Source organism: Carcharodon carcharias, chromosome 5, assembly GCF_017639515.1.
Source record: "Carcharodon carcharias isolate sCarCar2 chromosome 5, sCarCar2.pri, whole genome shotgun sequence".
In the NCBI taxonomy this organism is placed as follows: domain Eukaryota; kingdom Metazoa; phylum Chordata; class Chondrichthyes; order Lamniformes; family Lamnidae; genus Carcharodon; species Carcharodon carcharias.
In genome coordinates, this window is record NC_054471.1 from 194,085,125 (window position 1) to 194,103,467 (window position 18,343).

The 18,343-nt window shown below is 43.4% G+C and overlaps 1 protein-coding gene across 17 annotated transcripts in view; it reads right to left on the bottom strand.

Moving 5' to 3' along the window:
• Positions 1-18,343, bottom strand: part of asxl2 (ASXL transcriptional regulator 2) — a 319,202-nt gene that overhangs the window by 72,111 nt on the left and 228,748 nt on the right. Inside the window, exon 1 of one of the 17 annotated variants that reach the window (XM_041187690.1) lies at positions 2,559-2,655. The exons of the other annotated variants lie outside the window; for them this stretch is intronic. Within the exon in view, the coding sequence (XP_041043624.1) occupies positions 2,559-2,595 (37 nt within the window). The 5' untranslated portion in view covers positions 2,596-2,655. Of the gene's footprint in view, positions 1-2,558; positions 2,656-18,343 lie in introns of those variants that run through there. 17 annotated transcript variants of the gene reach the window in all.

Genomic DNA, 18,343 nt, shown 5'->3' on the forward strand with positions numbered 1-18,343 from the left:
AAACCATTGGGCCAGCAAAGCTCGATGCACATAACTAAAACCATGGAAACAAAAATTATATTCAGCCTCTGACTTCAACACAGAAATGGAAGGGTCATGAGGACTCGAAATGTCAACTCTTTTCTTCTCCGCCGACGCTGCCAGACCTGCTGAGTTTTTCCAGATAATTCTGTTTTTGTTTTAAATAGAGCTCATTGGGTAGATATGAGGAGGAAGCACACTGGGTAGTTTTTTTCCTCTTCAGTCTAGGAATGCAGAGTTCAAATGCAGCATCCTCATCACCAGCACTACTCAACCAGCAAACTGACCTGGGGCCTTCCTGCTCTACAGTTGCATACTAACTACAATGTCCATTTACATCTTGTGTCATCTAGGTCATCAAGTATTGCTGGATTTGCAAAAGAAAGCGTCAGGAATTGACTCGCAGCAGTGTGGAGGAAGACTGCACTTGAAAGAATGTGCCTTTAAATAATATATTGTGACCAAATTACATTATTTACTTTTCTAATTTGAAAGAACAGGATTTATGCACATATCTTTTCTATTACACCACAGCTAATTATGTTGTGCTTGTACAGTGACTTGGCCAAGAGCAGCTGGCCAGCAAAAACTGGGAGTCAGTGTATAAATGAATCTTTGTCCTCTTGTCTATGACATCTTTGGCAATCTCTTCTTTGCCTCCGAAAAAACTCAGCAGGTCTGGCAGCATCGGCGGAGAAGAAAAGAGTTGACGTTTCGAGTCCTCATGACCCTTCAGCAGAACACCAGTTCTGCTGAAGGGTCATGAGGACTCGAAACGTCAACTCTTTTCTTCTCCGCCGATGCTGCCAGACCTGCTGAGTTTTTCCAGGTAATTCTGTTTTTGTTTTGGATTTCCAGCATCCGCAGTTTTTTGTTTTTCTCTTCTTTGCCTCCACCTATCACTGGCCCTCTATCCAGCTCTACCTGTCCCACCCCCCTTATATTTCATCTCATTTCTATTTTTCCTTAGTTCTGATGAAGAGTCATATGGACTCAAAACGTTAACTGTTCCTCTCCGCAGATACTGTCAGACCTGCTGAGTTTTTCCAGCTTTTTTTGTTTTTGTTTCAGATTTCCAGCATCCGCAGTATTTTGCTTTTATGAATGAATCATAATGTGAATATATTCACACAAAACTGACAGGGCACCTGTAGTACCGGTTATTCATGAGTGGCCTTCAGTCTTCAAGTATTGACAAAATATTCATATCATGGAAGATGTATGGAATGTAAACTTGTTACAATTGACTATCATACCAATTTCTCAGCAAAGTCACTGTGCAACAGCCTGAAGCAGATTGCCTGCATGACTTTGCATTTCTCTAATTTATGTATGCGAAGGCCAAGAGCAGTGCTCTATTGCTGCCCTGCCTGAGATTAGCTTGTTCAGCACAAACTGGAAATCAAATCTGTGAAGTTCAAAGTCAAACCTGGTGTATTCAGCTGACAGGCTACTGAGGGAACTCAACAACTACTTCCTTAACAATAACACTGCAGGTAAATATATACCCGGTTTCACCTGAGTTCAACTTCACATAATACAATCCTAGAAAGATCCCTTACCTTACTACTTAGTCAAAATAAAAAATCTCTTGGAAGTTGGAGGGCATGCAGAATTTTAAACATAAGTGAATCGCACCCATAGCTACTTTACCACCAACTCCACTTTCCTATTTTAATGCCACCTCCCCCCAACCCACTGTCACTTTTGTTCTTTTTAAACAATTTCAGAGATCAAGATTCACAAATGTTTACATAGTTACTGAACTTCTCATTCTAGCCAATAAAAGGGAAGTGTAATTCTGAACATGGCAAATTCTTTTTATTGGGCAGTCGCTAACAATATCAAAGTATTAACCTTATGGGTGCTGCTGTGAACACAGAGGACACAGACTATTGCAGTTAAGTACAAGACCATGGCAGGTCTGATTTCCTAAAGTATTACCAGTTATAAGTAAGTCTGTCCATGCATACATACATAAGAACATATGAATTAGGAACAGGAGTACGATTGTATATAGTATTGTAATAGTAGGCACAGTGTTAAAAAAAAAATGCCAAAGCAGGATGGTCAAGAATGGTGTGGAGTTATCCTAATCTACCACAAAATTAAAAGTTGACATATTTCTCCCATAATGCACATCCTGTCCCATTTTAAGGCGTTTCAAAGCTGCAGTATTACTTCTAGAGTGATTTGGTCACTTTCAGGTCTGTGGTAAATTCAGATCAGGAACAATGTTGCATTATATGGTCACTAAATTTCCGAAGCAGGCCTCAGAAATGAAAGAAGACATCTTTCAGCTTTTAATAAGTATTAGTAAAAAAAAGAATGCAGCTCTGCACAAAAAATTATTAGATTTATCTGCATGTCCAAAGAAGACTCCAGAGTTAAAATGACTAAGTAAAACTCAAGTTTGAGTTCCACCCACACCAGCCAAGACAAATGGGACTCTGCCTACTTAAAAACACTAGTCACTTTAACAGGCAGTAGATTTTCTAAAATGCACAAGTTTACAATGAAATATTAGTGCTCCTTACCTTTGTATTGATCAAAGTAAAAGTTTTTATTCAACATTTTCTTTTTCTGACTTAACCCCAGAACAGTTGAAGCTGCTGCTTGAGCTGCTTATTTTTTTGCCGTTTCCAACTGCTAAGCTCATTGGCTGAACAGCACAGTAGTGCAGTTTATGTCAGCAAAATTGAAGTGTTTCTTTGAAAAAAAGTGATATTTCCGCTTTCTGTAACTTTATTTCTGTACTTATAAGGAAGCGGGTGTTGATTTTTTTTTAATCAGCAAGCTTCCTGCAGCAAGCATATGAAATAAATGATGTCATGTTGCAAATGATATACGGCAGAATAAAATGATAATTTTGTCAATGTGTAAAAGTTTTAATGTGCAATGGAGTCCATTGCCTTAGGAGTAAATAGTAACTTGAAGATTATACTTTTCTATTGATATTGATTGATTCAAAAATCTGTATATTGCTCTTGCTTTGAAGTGACTTGAACTGTAACCTCCCCTCCCCTATACATACAAATGATCGGTCATCTGAATGTAGATACTCTTATCTGACTAAGGCGGCTTTGATGACTTGGCCCATCTTCACTGCTATTGTCAGAGCACATCGGCTCAGAGCCGACAAGCCAGTGCAGACAGCTGGTCTCTTCTCTGCTTCTTCTTAAGCGCAATATGACTGAGGCTAATGACTTAATATCTGACAAAATCAAGGAAACAATTTTCATAATTTTGATTCATATTTGCATCTTTGGGTCTGCAAAATATTAAACCGCTGAACTATCATGACACCCAAATCACTTGTTCTGAAATGCAATAATCAGTATGCACAAATGAGAAATGTGTAAGTTAAGATAGCTTCCCCTTTGCAGATACTTTATATGAATTTGTGCTCAACAGTATATTGCCAAAATCAGCTACATTAAGTCTTGACAAACAATCCTCAGCCAGATTATTAAATGAGGAACTAGAATGGAGGGGGGAAGTACATGCAGTGCATTGTACTCACTTCCTGTATCTTGCTCTTGAAAACACTTTGTACTCACAGGTGTCAGTTTCTAGTAAATGCCTGCTGTGCATTCATCTAGGAAGTGTATCATGACACTGTCAACAACAATTGGCATATTCTTACATCTGTGGACACATCCTGTCTGCAAAACCTAATTTTGTTGTTACATTCCTGTCACGCTTGCTGTCATTTTTTTCATTATAAATTCCTATGTCTACACGTATAATAGGAACTGCCCATGTAAACTTCTCAGCCTGCATTTGCGCTCTCTGACCAGTTATAGTGCTAAGTGTCTCCACTGGTATGAATGTATTATTACAATATGATAAGTCTACATAGGAACTCAATGGCTCATAATTTGCAGTCAAAATAATGGCGAGGTAATGGCTCACAACTGAAATGTATTGAATGGCATAATGTTGCTGCATTTGTGCAGATCTAAACCAAACTTACCACAGAAAGTTAAGTCCAGTCCATGTCACCCTAAGTACTGTATCTTTATAACAATGTGATAAGTGTTAGATTACTGCCAGTCAAGCTTTCTAGCACTGAAAATTAAATAGCTTTTGGAGATTAAAAAGTTGTAAAATATATTTTTTTATTTTTCCTTTCTATCTCTCTTAATCCATCTTTTTCTTCCCTCCAATTTTCTTTCTGTACCTGGTTTGACATTGAATTCACCCATTCTAAACTATACTTGCTTTCAGCTTTTGCATTGTTAATTTTACAATCCTTCAATCTGATTGGTTAGGAAGATATGCAGTTGCTTGCTCTGTTCACTCTGAACCCAGATGCCCTGTTTCCTTCACTGTAACATTATGAGCTCGCACTTTCAGCAAACTGGCACACAACATTTTGAGGAACCTGCAAGTCTAATTAATGGCGCCATGATGACCAAATATGAAAATATAAAAAAGAGAGAATATATGACTTCATTTGGGGTCATGAACACCTTTGTAGTATAGGAGGTTAATTTTAACTGTGTAATTTGCTAATGAGACAGTATACATCTTAACAGGGAGTGCTGCAACGTCTCATGATCTTGCTCTCTCTTGTAGACCTCATGAAAACATGAAGCCACTGTAAGATTTGATCCAATTAAGTCTGCCCTACTTGAAGACTACACTCTTTCCTGACTCCCTACCTATAATGCCGTGGGAGTTCAACAAAAAATAAAAAAAACTAGTGTCTGCAAACACTTCTAATCGACCTGTTACAGGGTGAAGCAGGGTTCAAGGTAAGTTCATTGTTGCTCCATGGCTTTCAGGTGTAAGTGAAGCCAGTATTATAAACTCAAGTCTACATTTATGTCAGAAACTGCCTATTTAAACTTATTGTGCTACAATTATGCCTGCTTACGTTGACAATGCTATAACACTAAGTAAATATCACAGAGAAATAAGGACCAAGTGTCTGACTTTAAAATGAAGACCAAATTACAACTGGGCACTGATCCAGATCTCCCCACCCTCTACCTCACTTCATTTCATAACTACACTTTGTCTTGACTTCCAATGCACAGTATATAGTATACATGATATGTATACCATGAGCGTACTAAAGAATATACATCTGCCACACTTCTTATCTGCACAACTTGATTTATTATTGGTACTCTTTTGTCACACCATACATGTCGACTTTTTCCCATTATAATCAGTTTCGCTGATGTAAACTTATGTGCATGTTAAATCACAGGCACTGCACCACCAAACTTACCTAACTCAACTGGCTCTCTGTGGAAATCAATGGCAAAGGAAAATTGTGGATGTTATGTTAACTCATCCCTGCTGTTCTAAATAGTATCACAACTTCTATTGTTTTCTGGCCCACTTGTCAATTTGCCGGTTTCATGGCAAAGACATTATCCAGCAGATGGATTCAAGACTTAAGCAACAGAAAGAGCATAATTTAACACTACTTCGAAGTACTGATAGGAATGCACAGGACTGGAAATGACAATTTCAGTTCATTTGGCTGGTCCCTGGTGCTTAATACAGTGCCCATGTTATAATATTTTCATGGCTTAATTTTAAAAAATGCAGTTTCTGATAATAAAAAACTAGGTGTAATGGTCCGCAGAACTTGCTAAAAGATCCAGGATTAATGCTAACCATGGTTGTCAGCAAAACTTTGAATTTGAACAAAACAGGTATTTAAATTCAAAATTTTGTCAACAGAGTATGAAAAATAAACACGCAGTCTTGTATTTTTACTCTTATTATAGCCAAACCACATTAAACCCTTTTTCTAGTGAAAACTAAGATACCAGTGGCACATGCAAAAATAATTACATTGTAATACCTATGGTTATTATCAAGGCAGCATTGCATGTTGCTTACTCTTAATATCACTGCTGATTATACTATACATTACATTGATGGGCAACTGAGCCTGACACATTGCATAAACAGCCAACTAGTATCTTAATAAGGTCTCACTCTACTGGACTGGGGAGTAGGGTAGGTATTTTAACAGAACTATACATTACCATTCCTATTATTGATCATACCTCACTCTTATGTTTCCAAATGGTCATCTCTTGTCAAAGTCAAAATATCCTAAATAGAACAGTGAAGCCAAACAGTAAAGTTTTGTAAATGTGCAAATTGCTTTTTCATAATCTTTATGAAAGTGTGATCTAATAACGGCTCTTCTAACCACTCTTCTGTATCTCTAACGAGGCACGCACGTGTATAAAATGATAAAATGCAAAAGCAGAAGATGGCTTAGTTGTTGAAGCATTAACAACTTCTCTGTACATGCTCTAAACCACAATCCAGACTTATGTTGTTACTGATGACATCTTGGGGCCCCAGTAACCACATTCAACAGTTATAACCATCTTCAATCACTCACAGCTGTGACTCAAAGCTCACGATCCAGAAGCCCGCAGGAAGTCATTTTCTTAAAGCCACAGCACATCACTTCTTGGCCGTTACTGGCTAATTTCAACCTTTTCAAAATATTTTTACCACCCTTTTCAAGAACACAAAACTAATTTCCTAAAGCACGGCAATTCGCGTTTCACAATTCTCAGCAAATTGAGGCAAAACAAATCAGAAAAAATCTCTAAGAGCACCGCAACCTCCTCCAGCTGTATGCCCCAGCACACCAGATTCCAGATCCTTCAAGCAAAAGTAAAATACCGTGGATGCTGGAAATCTGAAATAAAAACAGCAAGTGCCAGAAATACTCAGCAAGTCAGGTAGCATCTATGGAGCAAGATCCTCGAACTCTAGCCTTTCCTGCATTCCCCCTTCTTGCACTTTTCATGAGGTGGCCAAATGTTTACTCATCCTGGACCCTGTCAAGAACTCCTTCCCTTAACCTCTCCACCGTGCAGCTTTACTCACCGCTTTGAAAAGTTTTCTCAAAATCTGTTTGACTGCACTCTTGAGCACATTTCTACTGCTGCTTAATGCATTCTTCCCTATGTGAAACACATAGGAGATTTTATTGGATTAGATGTGCTATTTAAATGTAAGCTGTTGTAACCAGAGCACTCTTTGCAAATACTGCGAAATGAAGGCTGAGAAGCTACTAACAAGAGAAATATTGTACACTTGTTAGGAAAGCAACCTTAGCTGCATGACAACCACATGCTGCACACGACAGCTAACTACACAATTCCTTCATGTTTGAAGCAAAGTTCAAAGGAAATCAAAGATATTCTTTCTTCATTTTAATTACATTTACAATAATTTCCAAGACAAGGTTAAATTTTAAATTTGACAACTTTCATGATGATTTATGCTACACAAAATGTCAGTCACATTAATAATGGATATACTTGCTGATTAGTATCACAGATAAAAACACGTAGCCAAATTAGTGCCAAAGCACTGACCTTTCAAGTTCTGGAACAGTACTTTTTCCACCTAACAATTTTTAACAACTTAAAACTTTATACCTAAATTTAGAGAGAAATGTAAATTAACAGTGTTCTTTGTTTATGAGTTTCCACATTTCTGTAAGAATTCTCTTATTTAATCTGGAGAACAATCAGTACTGTTAGGCGCACTTGTCAACAGAATGAAGATGATGACTCCTTTGAGCCCACTTCTGTCCCAGTTGCAAAGTGTTTCCATGGTACCAATGTTACTTCTCTCTATGGGTGAAAAATGGAGTATTTTATTAAAAAGTGAAGTGCTTCTTAAAAACTGCGCAGGCGACACTGCACACAGCCACAGAGTCTGAAGTTGAACAATTCCAGTAATGCAAATTGGTTTTTTTACATGACGCAGAAACTTCTCTATTCATTCACACCTAGGCCTGAATTTCATGCTTGGCGTGCACGCCAAGTGGGTGGCCTCAGGAGCAGACATATTATCCGCTCCCGGGCGAGATGGTGGTTCCAACACGGTTTCACGCTGGGTGGCCAATTAAGGGCCGCTCAGCGTGAGACGCCTCTGCTCCATAGTCAGAAGGGCCGGGTAGGGGCCCTGTCGGGCACCAGATCCAATAGAGACCCGGTGGGGGGGATTTAAAAGCAGCAGAGGCAGCCCCCTGAAGGCTGCCAGGAGTCACTTTGTAGCTTTGGAGCTGTTTAACAAGTTTTTTTTTTGAGCTGCAATTGGATCTGCACCTGCTGGGCACGCCAGGCGGGAGGGCAAGTCCTGTGGGCACTTGGCACCCCCAGTTCTCGGATGAATGCCTGGAAATTCTCATGGAAGTGGTTAGTGCCAGGTGGGACATCCTCTTCCCCAGGGATGGCAAGAAAGCATGGGTAGAGGTGGCAGCCCAGGTCACCGGCCATGATGTTGTGTGGTGCACATGGGTGCAGTGCTGCAAAAGGTTCAACGATCTGCACTCAGCAAGGGCGAGTACTGAGCTGGCATGGATCTCTGTGGTGAAGTGTTAGCGGCTGGCCATCCCCCCCATGGTGCTCAGGGCTGTAAGAGTCTGAGTGCCAAATGTCAATGACATTGGGGCCAAGGCGGTGAGCTCTGGCCGCATGGCCTGATTGCTTTGTGGGTTGAGGGCCAAGACTCGGATGAGCCCTGCAAGGTGCTCCTCAGCTGGGGTTGACCAGGTTGCAATGGCGCCGCAGGTGGACAGTGGACTAATCAATGCTCCTCTATCCTTTCAGAAGAGAAGCCATAACAATATCGAGAGGTCAAGGATGGGCGGAGGCACCCCCAGACCTGCTCATATTGATGAGGTACGAGATGGATGTCTTAGAGATGGAGTGCCAGCTCCCAGCTTGCTTCACTGGTTGTGGAGAGGCAGGGGTCTCTGATGAAGGTGCACGGATGCGAGAGTGTCAGAGCATGTAAACATTGTTGTGTTGTCTCATCTGTAATGGAAACTTCAAACCTGGAGTTCCCATTGTTCATTGAAAGGCGATGGCAGTGTGATGCAGATCTCCAATATCCTCTGCCTCGCGTGCACAGTGACAGTGTGAAGACTAACACCAATTACGTCATTTTTCTCCCCTAAAATCACCATCCATCCAATGACTGCAGGACCCTGATGAGCCACACTTGACATCGGATGACCAGTGCCAGCCAAATGCACCTGTGTCACACCTCCTCTCTGCACCAGGCACCAGCGCAGATACCAGCACCTTGGTGGACATTAGATCAGCAGCTACAATATCAGTGCATAGCGGTGAGGGCATGGCACAGTTGCATGAGGAGCTGGTGGAGGCAGAGGGTGCCCAGGGCTCCGGCAGTCGGAGGACTGCTGGAGACCAGGACCATGCTGAGTCCGAGGCAGATGACGAGCCTCTGGAGTTGTCCATTAGGTTGCAGATGCTGGATGTCCAGCGGGATGTGTGGGAGGTTCTAGCGGAGATTCCTTAGGGTTTGCGTGCCATGGTCTATGTCATGGAGGAGTCCATGAGTACTGCACTGACTCTGAGCACCGAGTGCACTGCCTCCTCCATCGAGAGAGTGGCAACTCTCATGAAGAGGCAGATACAGGAACAGAATCAAGGGTTCCTGGGGTTGCACTCGGATCTGCAAGCCCTCACACAGACAATGACCTCAGAGGTCTCTGCCAGTGCAAGAGGTGGATGAGGCACCTAGTATCTCTGTTCGGTGCCCATTCATCAATGGCGAGCAGGGAAGTCCAGACCAAACTCATGTTGGCACACAATCTGCCTTTTGTCCCTGGCTGCGGTGTCTGAGGATGCCCAGCTGTGGCTCTGGATTCTCCCTCCCAGGCGGGGCCGGCACACACTCCACTGGCCAGAAGACGACCGCCAAGGTCATCAAGGCCAACAGGAGAGCACAGTCAGCAGGCTGTCTCCAATTCCGCTGTCAGCGAGGGTGGCTGGGGGGGGGGGGGAGTCACCAAGATGCAACACTCACAAGTGTAAGTTTAAGACACAAGAGAGACTTTTCACGGGTGATCTTCTGTTCTGCCATGTTTTGTTAATTTATTTACTGGTGTAACCATTCACACCTTATGTTGTTATGTTCATTTTCTGAGTGTCAACATTTTTTACATTTTGTTTTTGTGTTAACGGCCTGAGTGTGCTTCACTTGTTTTGTAGGTGCAGGGCACGCCAGTATCTCATGCTGGACATGAGTGGCTCTAAACTTTATTGCACAGACACTGAGTGGACTCTGGGATCAATGGAACGGGTTATTTCAAACATCAGGTAAGGAGCGGCACACCTGGCATGAGGTGAAAGCAGTGCCTTGGCAGACTAGCTGAAGGAGGGTTGAATCAAAGTCTCCCTGGTGTCTCTGCCTCCCTGAAGGTTCCAGAGGTCTGCCTCCATGTCCTCACCGTGTTCTTACCTGGGCTCCTCTTCTGATCCACCACTGGAGTCATTATCTGTAGCCGGTGGAACTGCCTCAAGATCCTCTTCCTCCAGTGGATCCCCCCTTGCCAGTTCCAGAATGTGGAGAGCGCAGCATACAACAACTATCAGAGACATATGCTCTGGAGGGTATTGTAGTGCTCCACTGAACCGTTCAGGAACCTGAATCCCACCTTCAGCAGACCTATGGTCTACTCTACTACTGCTCTTGTGGAGGCATGACTCCTATTATACCTCAGCTCTGCTCTGTCCTTGGGTGCTGGAGAGGCATCATAAGCCACCTTTTCAATGGATAGCCCTTGTCACCCAGCAGCCACTTATCCAGTCGAGCTGGAGAGATGAACAGCTTTGGCACCTGTGAGTGTCGGAGGATGTATACATCATGGGAGCCGGCAGGGTACCTTGCATAGACTTGTAGAATCTGCATCTTGTGGTCACAAACTATCTGGATGTTCATGGAGTGGAAGCCCTTCCGGTTCACGAAGGCACCGGGCTCACCCGCTGGCGCCTTGATGGCAGTCGATTGCACCCTGGATGTGGGGGAACCCAGCAATCGCAGCAAACCCTCTGGCTCGCTCAGCCTGGCTGGCCTCGTCCATCCGGAGATGAATAAATGTCAGTACCCACCTGAATAGAGCATCAGTCACCAGCTTCGTGCAACTGTTGACAGCTGATCAGGAGACTCCACACAGATCCCGAACTGACCCCTCCCTGGGAAGAGCCGGAGGCACAGAAGCTGAGGGTCTCTGTGAGCTTCAGAGCCACTGGCATGGTGTTTCCACTCACACAGTTGGACGTGATCTCCAGCCCAGTCATCTGACATATGGAGGTCACAGTTTCCTTGTAGAGGCGGAGCCTCCTGCAGCACTGCACCTCTGGCATATTGAGGTAGCTGCATCGCTGCCTGCATGCTCTGGCAGCAGGATAGTGGCATCTTCTGCGGCCCCTTCCGGCTTAGACTCCCTGCTGGCCCTGCGCCCACTGTGTCTGAGCCTCTCCTCCCACAGGTCGCTCCCTTGGACGCTGCCTGTGGACACATGGCCTCCTCTCCCTTCTGCCCTTCTCTTTCTCCTCAGAGGAGGTGCCACCATCCAGGAGTTGTGTACCAGGAGTACACAATCCCCATTGCCAGAGAAACAGAAGGCTGTCTGGTGACTTGAAAGGTCCACACGCTATAAATCATCCAGGGACCCTGGAGACATCAGCGAGTCCTGAGATGAAGGCTAGCAACGTAAAGGCTGAAGTTTAAAACAGAGATAAAGCTGTCAAGTTTCACTGAGCAACCAGCAGCAAACTATCTCCTAAACTCCTCACTGCTCACAACGGCAATGCTCCGGACCCTTTTTGTCCCACCTTTGGATGACAATTCATTAAAAACGGACTACCCACCTGCCCCTACAAATGAGGGATCGCACGGGCAAGGTAAAATCAAGTACAACTGGCTTTTTAATGGCCTGAATTGGTCCTTTAATTGCCGGCGGGCAGGGTTCCGACTCCTGCACGCGCCCGCCAACCTGAATATTGCTCTCACGCGTGACGGTGTCGGGACACGTTATCTCACGGAATTCCACGGGCATTCTGGCTGGGCAATTGCCTGACCTCGGAACGTAAAATTCAGGCCGTGGTTTGCATTTAAAATCTGGCATAACACTTGTCTGCGCCTGTTTCCAGAGATCCAGACTCTCACTCCTTCAATAGGAGACTGAGAATTCTCAGAAATTAATTCGACTGTTGCTGGTTGTGTCTCCACAGGCAGCAAATTGATGGTAAGCAGCGATTTCCCACCACCTGCCTTGGGGCAATGGCCCTCAGATAAAGTGTTTGGATAAGACTATTTGGGGGTGGGGGGGGGGGGGGGGGGGGGGGGGGGTGTGGGTGGTGTTGGTGTACTGATCCTAATTTCTGGCTCCACAGTTAAGATGTTGATTAAAAAATATAATTTCAAAAATTTATCTTTGGTTGGCAACTGTGGAAGCTGCTGTAGGATCCTCACCTATTTGTCAAAGAAATTATTTAACAAGGATTATCTCCCTGATTTACATGTTCCAAGCGCCCAGGATGCCTAACAAATGAACCCCATGTATCTGGCAGCGTGGCCAGTGCCTGTGCAGGCCATCCCACTGCTACATTGATAACCAGCTTTTACCCTTCAGTTCATTTCATGTTTGCAAACAAAATGACATAACGGGTATCCTGAAAATTGTTCAGATTACCCACTCCTCCCACGTCCAGGATGTTAAGCAAGGAATTGTTTCTTTCACTGCTAAGTTTTGGTCCTGAATGCACTGACTTGCTACAAGAGCACAAAATAGGTGCATACTTGGACTGAACATCTGCTGTGGTCCCACCTCAGTCCAAGTGCCAGGATGAGGAACCATCAGAAACCTCTGCAGGGAGAAAGAAACAGATTTCCTCACTGCCACTCCAATGATGACCACCTATGCTGTAAAAGGGGATGTGATGATGGCAATTACACCAGCTCGATGAGTGGTCGGGCAGTTCCCCCTCCACTCCCACCCAGAAAAGAGGTGCTCCTCCTTCCTCAGCCTCCTTAAGGAGGCTGAAATTATCATTCCAAAAATGGACCCCCTCTTCAGTGTCCAAATCAGGACCCAGGCCTGGAGTTGCAAGTGATCCCTCAACCAACAGGCAGGCAAGTTTGCTCTTCTCATTAATTTTCTCAGAGTTGCAAGTCCCAGCCCTCGCTCCACCACCTTGCATTAAGGGCCTTGTTTGGGCAGGAGGATTCTCTGCTCTACTAATAAGGAGAAGGGGCAATTTCAAGATAAGGTTGATAGCTGATCAGGTCCTGACCAAATGTGTAGCCTTTCTACAACACTCTCACTCACTTTACAGATGAGCAGTTGATTTTTAGTTTCCTATCGTTTGACTTTGAATGTCTGAGTCCCACTAAAGCTGGAAGTGCCACAATTTAAAAATAAATTTGAATAATCTTATTTTAACTTGTATTTTATCAGACTTTTGGGCTTGAACTCAGTTTGAATCTACACTTCAAAAGCTAAGGTATGGACAAAATGTATTCAGCCTGACATCCCTGTTTAATTGTTGGGAAAAGGTGAGCAACAATTTCATAACATATCATTACATTTATGGTACAGAAGAAAGCTGTTCAGCCCAGGAATATGATTTAAAATAAAGTTTTTTAATTACATATACCTAAATGAAATCTCAGTGGCAAATTATTTTGTACATCTCATAATGTATACACCATAATACAGTATGATAGCACAGCAGTTATGTTTTGGATTAATCCAGTGAACACAAGTTCAAATCCCAGCATGCAGTTTCAAAAGCTAAATTTAACGTGAAAGGAAGTTGGAAATAAAATAAACCTGTGGCAAGCCAAAGTGACCGTGAAACTGTCAGATTGTTGTGAAGACACAATTAGTTCTGAATGCCTTTTCGGGAAAGAAACCCGCCACCATTAACTGGACTGCCTGTATGTGATTCTAGTCCTGCATCAATGTGGTTCATTCCTAAATGCTCTATAAAGTGTCCTCTATATCTAGCAAGCCCCTCAGTTGGACGTGGAGCAGTTTAAAAGGATAGCCCGCCACCAGCACTTTGGGCAACTAGGGGTAGAATTTTCCCCCCGTCAGAGGGGGTTGTGCAGGAGCGGGCAGACACGGACCCGGTGGGATCCCCGGTTGGGTCTGTGCCGCCATTTTACGTGGGCGGGCCAATTAAGGCCCGCCCAGCGTGATGCACACCGGAAGCGCTGTGCACTCCCTGTGTGTGTGTGTGTGGGGGGGTGGGGGTTCCCTTAGCCGGGAGAGTGCAGAAATTTTCCTGAGGCACCCTTAACTTTTAACAGTTCAATAAAGTGTTGAAAAGATTTCGATGACATGTCCCCTCATGTGAAACTGTCACGTGAGCTGGGACATGTGCATTAATTTCAATAAAAACTTTTGAGAAAATTTAAAATCATTCATGAAACCCCATCCCGCCCGTGGATGAGGTTCCATGAAAAATGCGAAGGCCGCCTGGGCTCTTCACCTGCCCCCCGCCCCCGCTTGCCGAGCCGAAGATTCTCCCCTAGGAGGAGCCATAATTGCCGGCCTTGCCAACACCACATGCATCCCAGGAATTAAAAATAAATTGAAACAAAATTAGTCAAAGGGAAATTATGTTTTACTTGCCATATTGTACTTGGTAAAATTTACCTATCAAAATAAATGCAATTCCTCAAGGTCATATGACCTGGTTCGAGGGGCTACATGGCTCCTCCTATGATAATCTAATGAGTCACATAGCCATAGTTCACAATACCTTAACAAATTGTTTAATTCTTTTACGAATGTCTCAAGTATACATAGAAGAAAACCATCAGGAAATGTAAGCCAAGTATGTCCAATAGAGACAAAATCGAGTCATGAACTGGGAATAACGTCCAGAGTATATTTCACATGTAGTGTTGAATACTGTAAAAAATGTGCACAGAAAGCCTTTCCTACACATGTAATACGCAGCAAAATATGTGTGGGGTTTGAAAACTGAAAATCCTCAAAGAGTTACAGAATGGATAACATAATGAGATTGCAGGTGATTAAAAGGCTAAAACGAGTAGTCTTTACAGTGAAATAATGATGATGGGTGTGATTCAGAATCTAGGCCCTTGTGACTGCAATTTCCCAAACAAAGCATCACTACATAGGGAAGGAATCGAAAAATCACAAGCTTGATGTAGAGACATGGAAGTAGTACAGGCCTCCAGGAAGGAATGGGAAGAAAATGGAAATAACAAAAAAAACCTCAACTTCCTATGGTTTAAAGCAGAGTCTGTATGAGGGTGCATTTTTAGAAAATGCAAAATAAATCAGGTATTACGGTTAGATTAGCACACTATCGATTCCAAAGATGACAGCCAACTAGTTAGTAGCTTGTGAATAAAATCAATTGAAAATGCAATCGCAGCTTTGATTAGCATAACCTGTTGGATTTGTACCTGATATGCAATTAGATTCAGTGAAGATGCAACTTTTATAGCCAAGGTTTGAACATTTGCTCAATTGTAAGATTAAGAGCTATAGATTGACAGGGTCATGGGCATAAACACTTAGAAAATATATTAATGAGAAGATCCATTATGCTGCGAATGTAAAGGAGAAAACAAGTAATTTTAAAAGTGCTGATTTTTAATGTTCTTGCTATCACTTTGGGTTAAAGAGTCACTCAACTGATTAATGATTACTTGCTGCCTAAGCACATAATCTCTCTCAACCAGTACTTTATCTTCCAGGTTCCAACTGCTCAGACAACAGAGAGAGAAAGGAAAGATTTAAAAATTAAATTGATTTCACAGAATCACAGAATTTTAACAGCACAGGAGGCGGCCATTTGGCCCATCATGTCTGAACCGGCTCTCCAAATGAGCATTATGACCTAGTGCCATTGCCCTACCTTTTCCCCGTACCCCCTGCACATTGTTTGAATAGAAACAATCATCTAATGCCCTCTTGAATGCCTCAATTGAACCTGCCAATTTAATTTTACATTTTTAAGACTTCTAACAATAATTAATACCTGAAAGAATGAGAGGTCGGTGCATAGCAATTAGCAAGTTATCACGTTGTTAAAAGGGAACTTATGCTAATAATGACAAGATTTTGCTGTAGCAGTACAGCTTAATGGTGTCTGCCATTTGTTTGAATTATTTAGGCATGTTTATGTTTTAAGACATTTTTGCATAGCCAGGACTAAAAGTGCAAGCTGATAATGACACAGCAATGGAAATATGGCATCAGGAGCCTGTATGAATAGAATTACAGAACTGTTTTGATGCAGAAGGAGGCCATTTGGCCCATCATGTTTGCACTGGCTCTCTGAGCATTTTAACTTATAGCCAATCTCCTGCCTTTCCCTTGTAACTCTGCATGTTGTTTACATTTAAATAATCATCCAAGGACCTCTTGAATGCCTCAATTGAACCTGCCTCCACCACACTTCCAGGCAGTGCATTCCAAACCCTAACTATCGCTGCAAACAACAAGTGATATCTTAGTTAGAAGATTGAAGAATTGAGAAATTAACTGTGCAAGGACTGAGAAAAAAGTGTAAATTTGAGTGGCTAATTTTAATGTCAAACCAGGGGATAAAGAGAAAAAGAGAGGGAAAGAAAGATTGGATTAAAAGAGAGAAAAAGCAGACAGAAAGGAAAGGTGAAAAAAAAACTTTACATTTTTAAGATCTCCAACAACAATACCTGATAAAAATGAGACTGCACGCTTGTTATAATTAGTTTCAGTGCTGGAGAGGTTAATTCACAGCAATTAACAGTTATCATATTGGTAAAAGGGTACTTATGCTTATAATGACATGACAACTTTAGTCCAGATCTACCACATAAATACAGCAACTTCATGGGCTGAATTTTCCCTCCATCGATGGGGGGGGGGAGAAGTTGAATGGCGGGCACGCACAGTTGTGCTTCCAATTGGCGCCCCCCGATTGTGGGCGTGGTGGCATTTTACATGGGCGGGCCAATTAAGGCCTGCCCAGCGTGACGACGGCATGGAAGCGCTATGCGCCCTCTATGCGCGCGGGGAGGGGAGTTGTGGAATCCCAAAATTGAGAGTGTGCTCTTTCACGATGCGCACAAGAGAGCACACTCATCTCCCTGAAGCTAAGTGCTGCCTCAGGGAAGTCAGCTGTAAATGTCAAAAAGATAAAAATAGAAAAATAAAATTTCCCTAACATGTCCCCTCATGTGACACTGTCACATGAGTTGGGACATGTCCATAATTTTCACAAAAACTTTATTTAAATTTTTTTAAAGCTACATGAAACTTCATCCCGCCCGCAGATGAGGTTTCGTGTTATTTCTAGTTCTTGCTGGGGCTCCTGGCCTGCCCACCAGCCTTAAGGTTGGACAGGCAGGTCCTTTAATTACTTAATTGCCTCGGTCAATGGCCTCAATTGGCCATTGACAGGTCGGTAGGCGCACAGCTCATTTCGCTGCGCCCCCGCCTACCGGAAAATTTAAATGGAGCGTGGTGATGTCGGGAGTTCCCCCCAACGTCACCACGCATCATTTTACGCCCTGCCTCCACTCGCCGACATGTAAAATCCTGCCCCATGTCATTCAACGCATTTCAATGGAGATCTACAGCAAGATCGCGCTTTAATGAAGTTAACAGCAGAGCAGCACAACCTGAACAGCAATTTCTGGATATTTGAGGTTAACCATGCACTTGTTCCTCATCTGAAGTTGTTGTGCCATCCACCCATAAATAACATTATCATGTATCATTAATCTCACCGATTATTTTGATAGCAAATTCTGACCCATACATAGGGCAGAATTTTGCCGTTGGTGAGCAGGGGTCGGGGCCTGCTCACCGATGCGTAAAATGACGCAGGATGATGTCGGGCGGAGCCCCCGACATCACCGCGCTCCATTTAAATTTTCAGGAAGAAGGAGGGGACAGCAAAATCAGCTATCCACCCGCCGACCTGTTAATGGCCAATTGAGGCCACTGACAAGGTCATTTAAATAATTAAAGGACCTGCCCGTCCAACTTTAAGGTTAGCCGACAGGCCAGGAGCCCCGGCGGGGAATAGAAAAAACATGAAACCTCATCCACTGGTGGGATGAGATTTCATGCAGGGTTTTAAAAAGTTTAAAGAAGTTATAGTGTAAATTGTGAACATGTCCCATCTCATGTGATCTTTTCACATGAGGGGGACATGTTGGCGAATTTTTTTTTCTCTATTTTTAATCTTTTTCAAAGTGGAAGCGATCCCCCTGAGGCAGCACTTAGCCTCAGGGAGATGTGCGCTCTATCGTGCTTTTGCGTGAAAAGAGCGCACTCTCACTTTTAGGGAATCCCCACCCCCCGCCCACACAAGGAGCGCATAACGCTTTCCGCCGGACGTCACGCTGGATGGGCCTTAATTGGCCCGCCCATGTAAAATGGCGGTGCGGCCCCCATCGCTGGCGGGCATCAGCTCCCCGCCCACCGGAGATTGGATCAGGACCGCCCGCCCGACAGGCAGAAGATTCT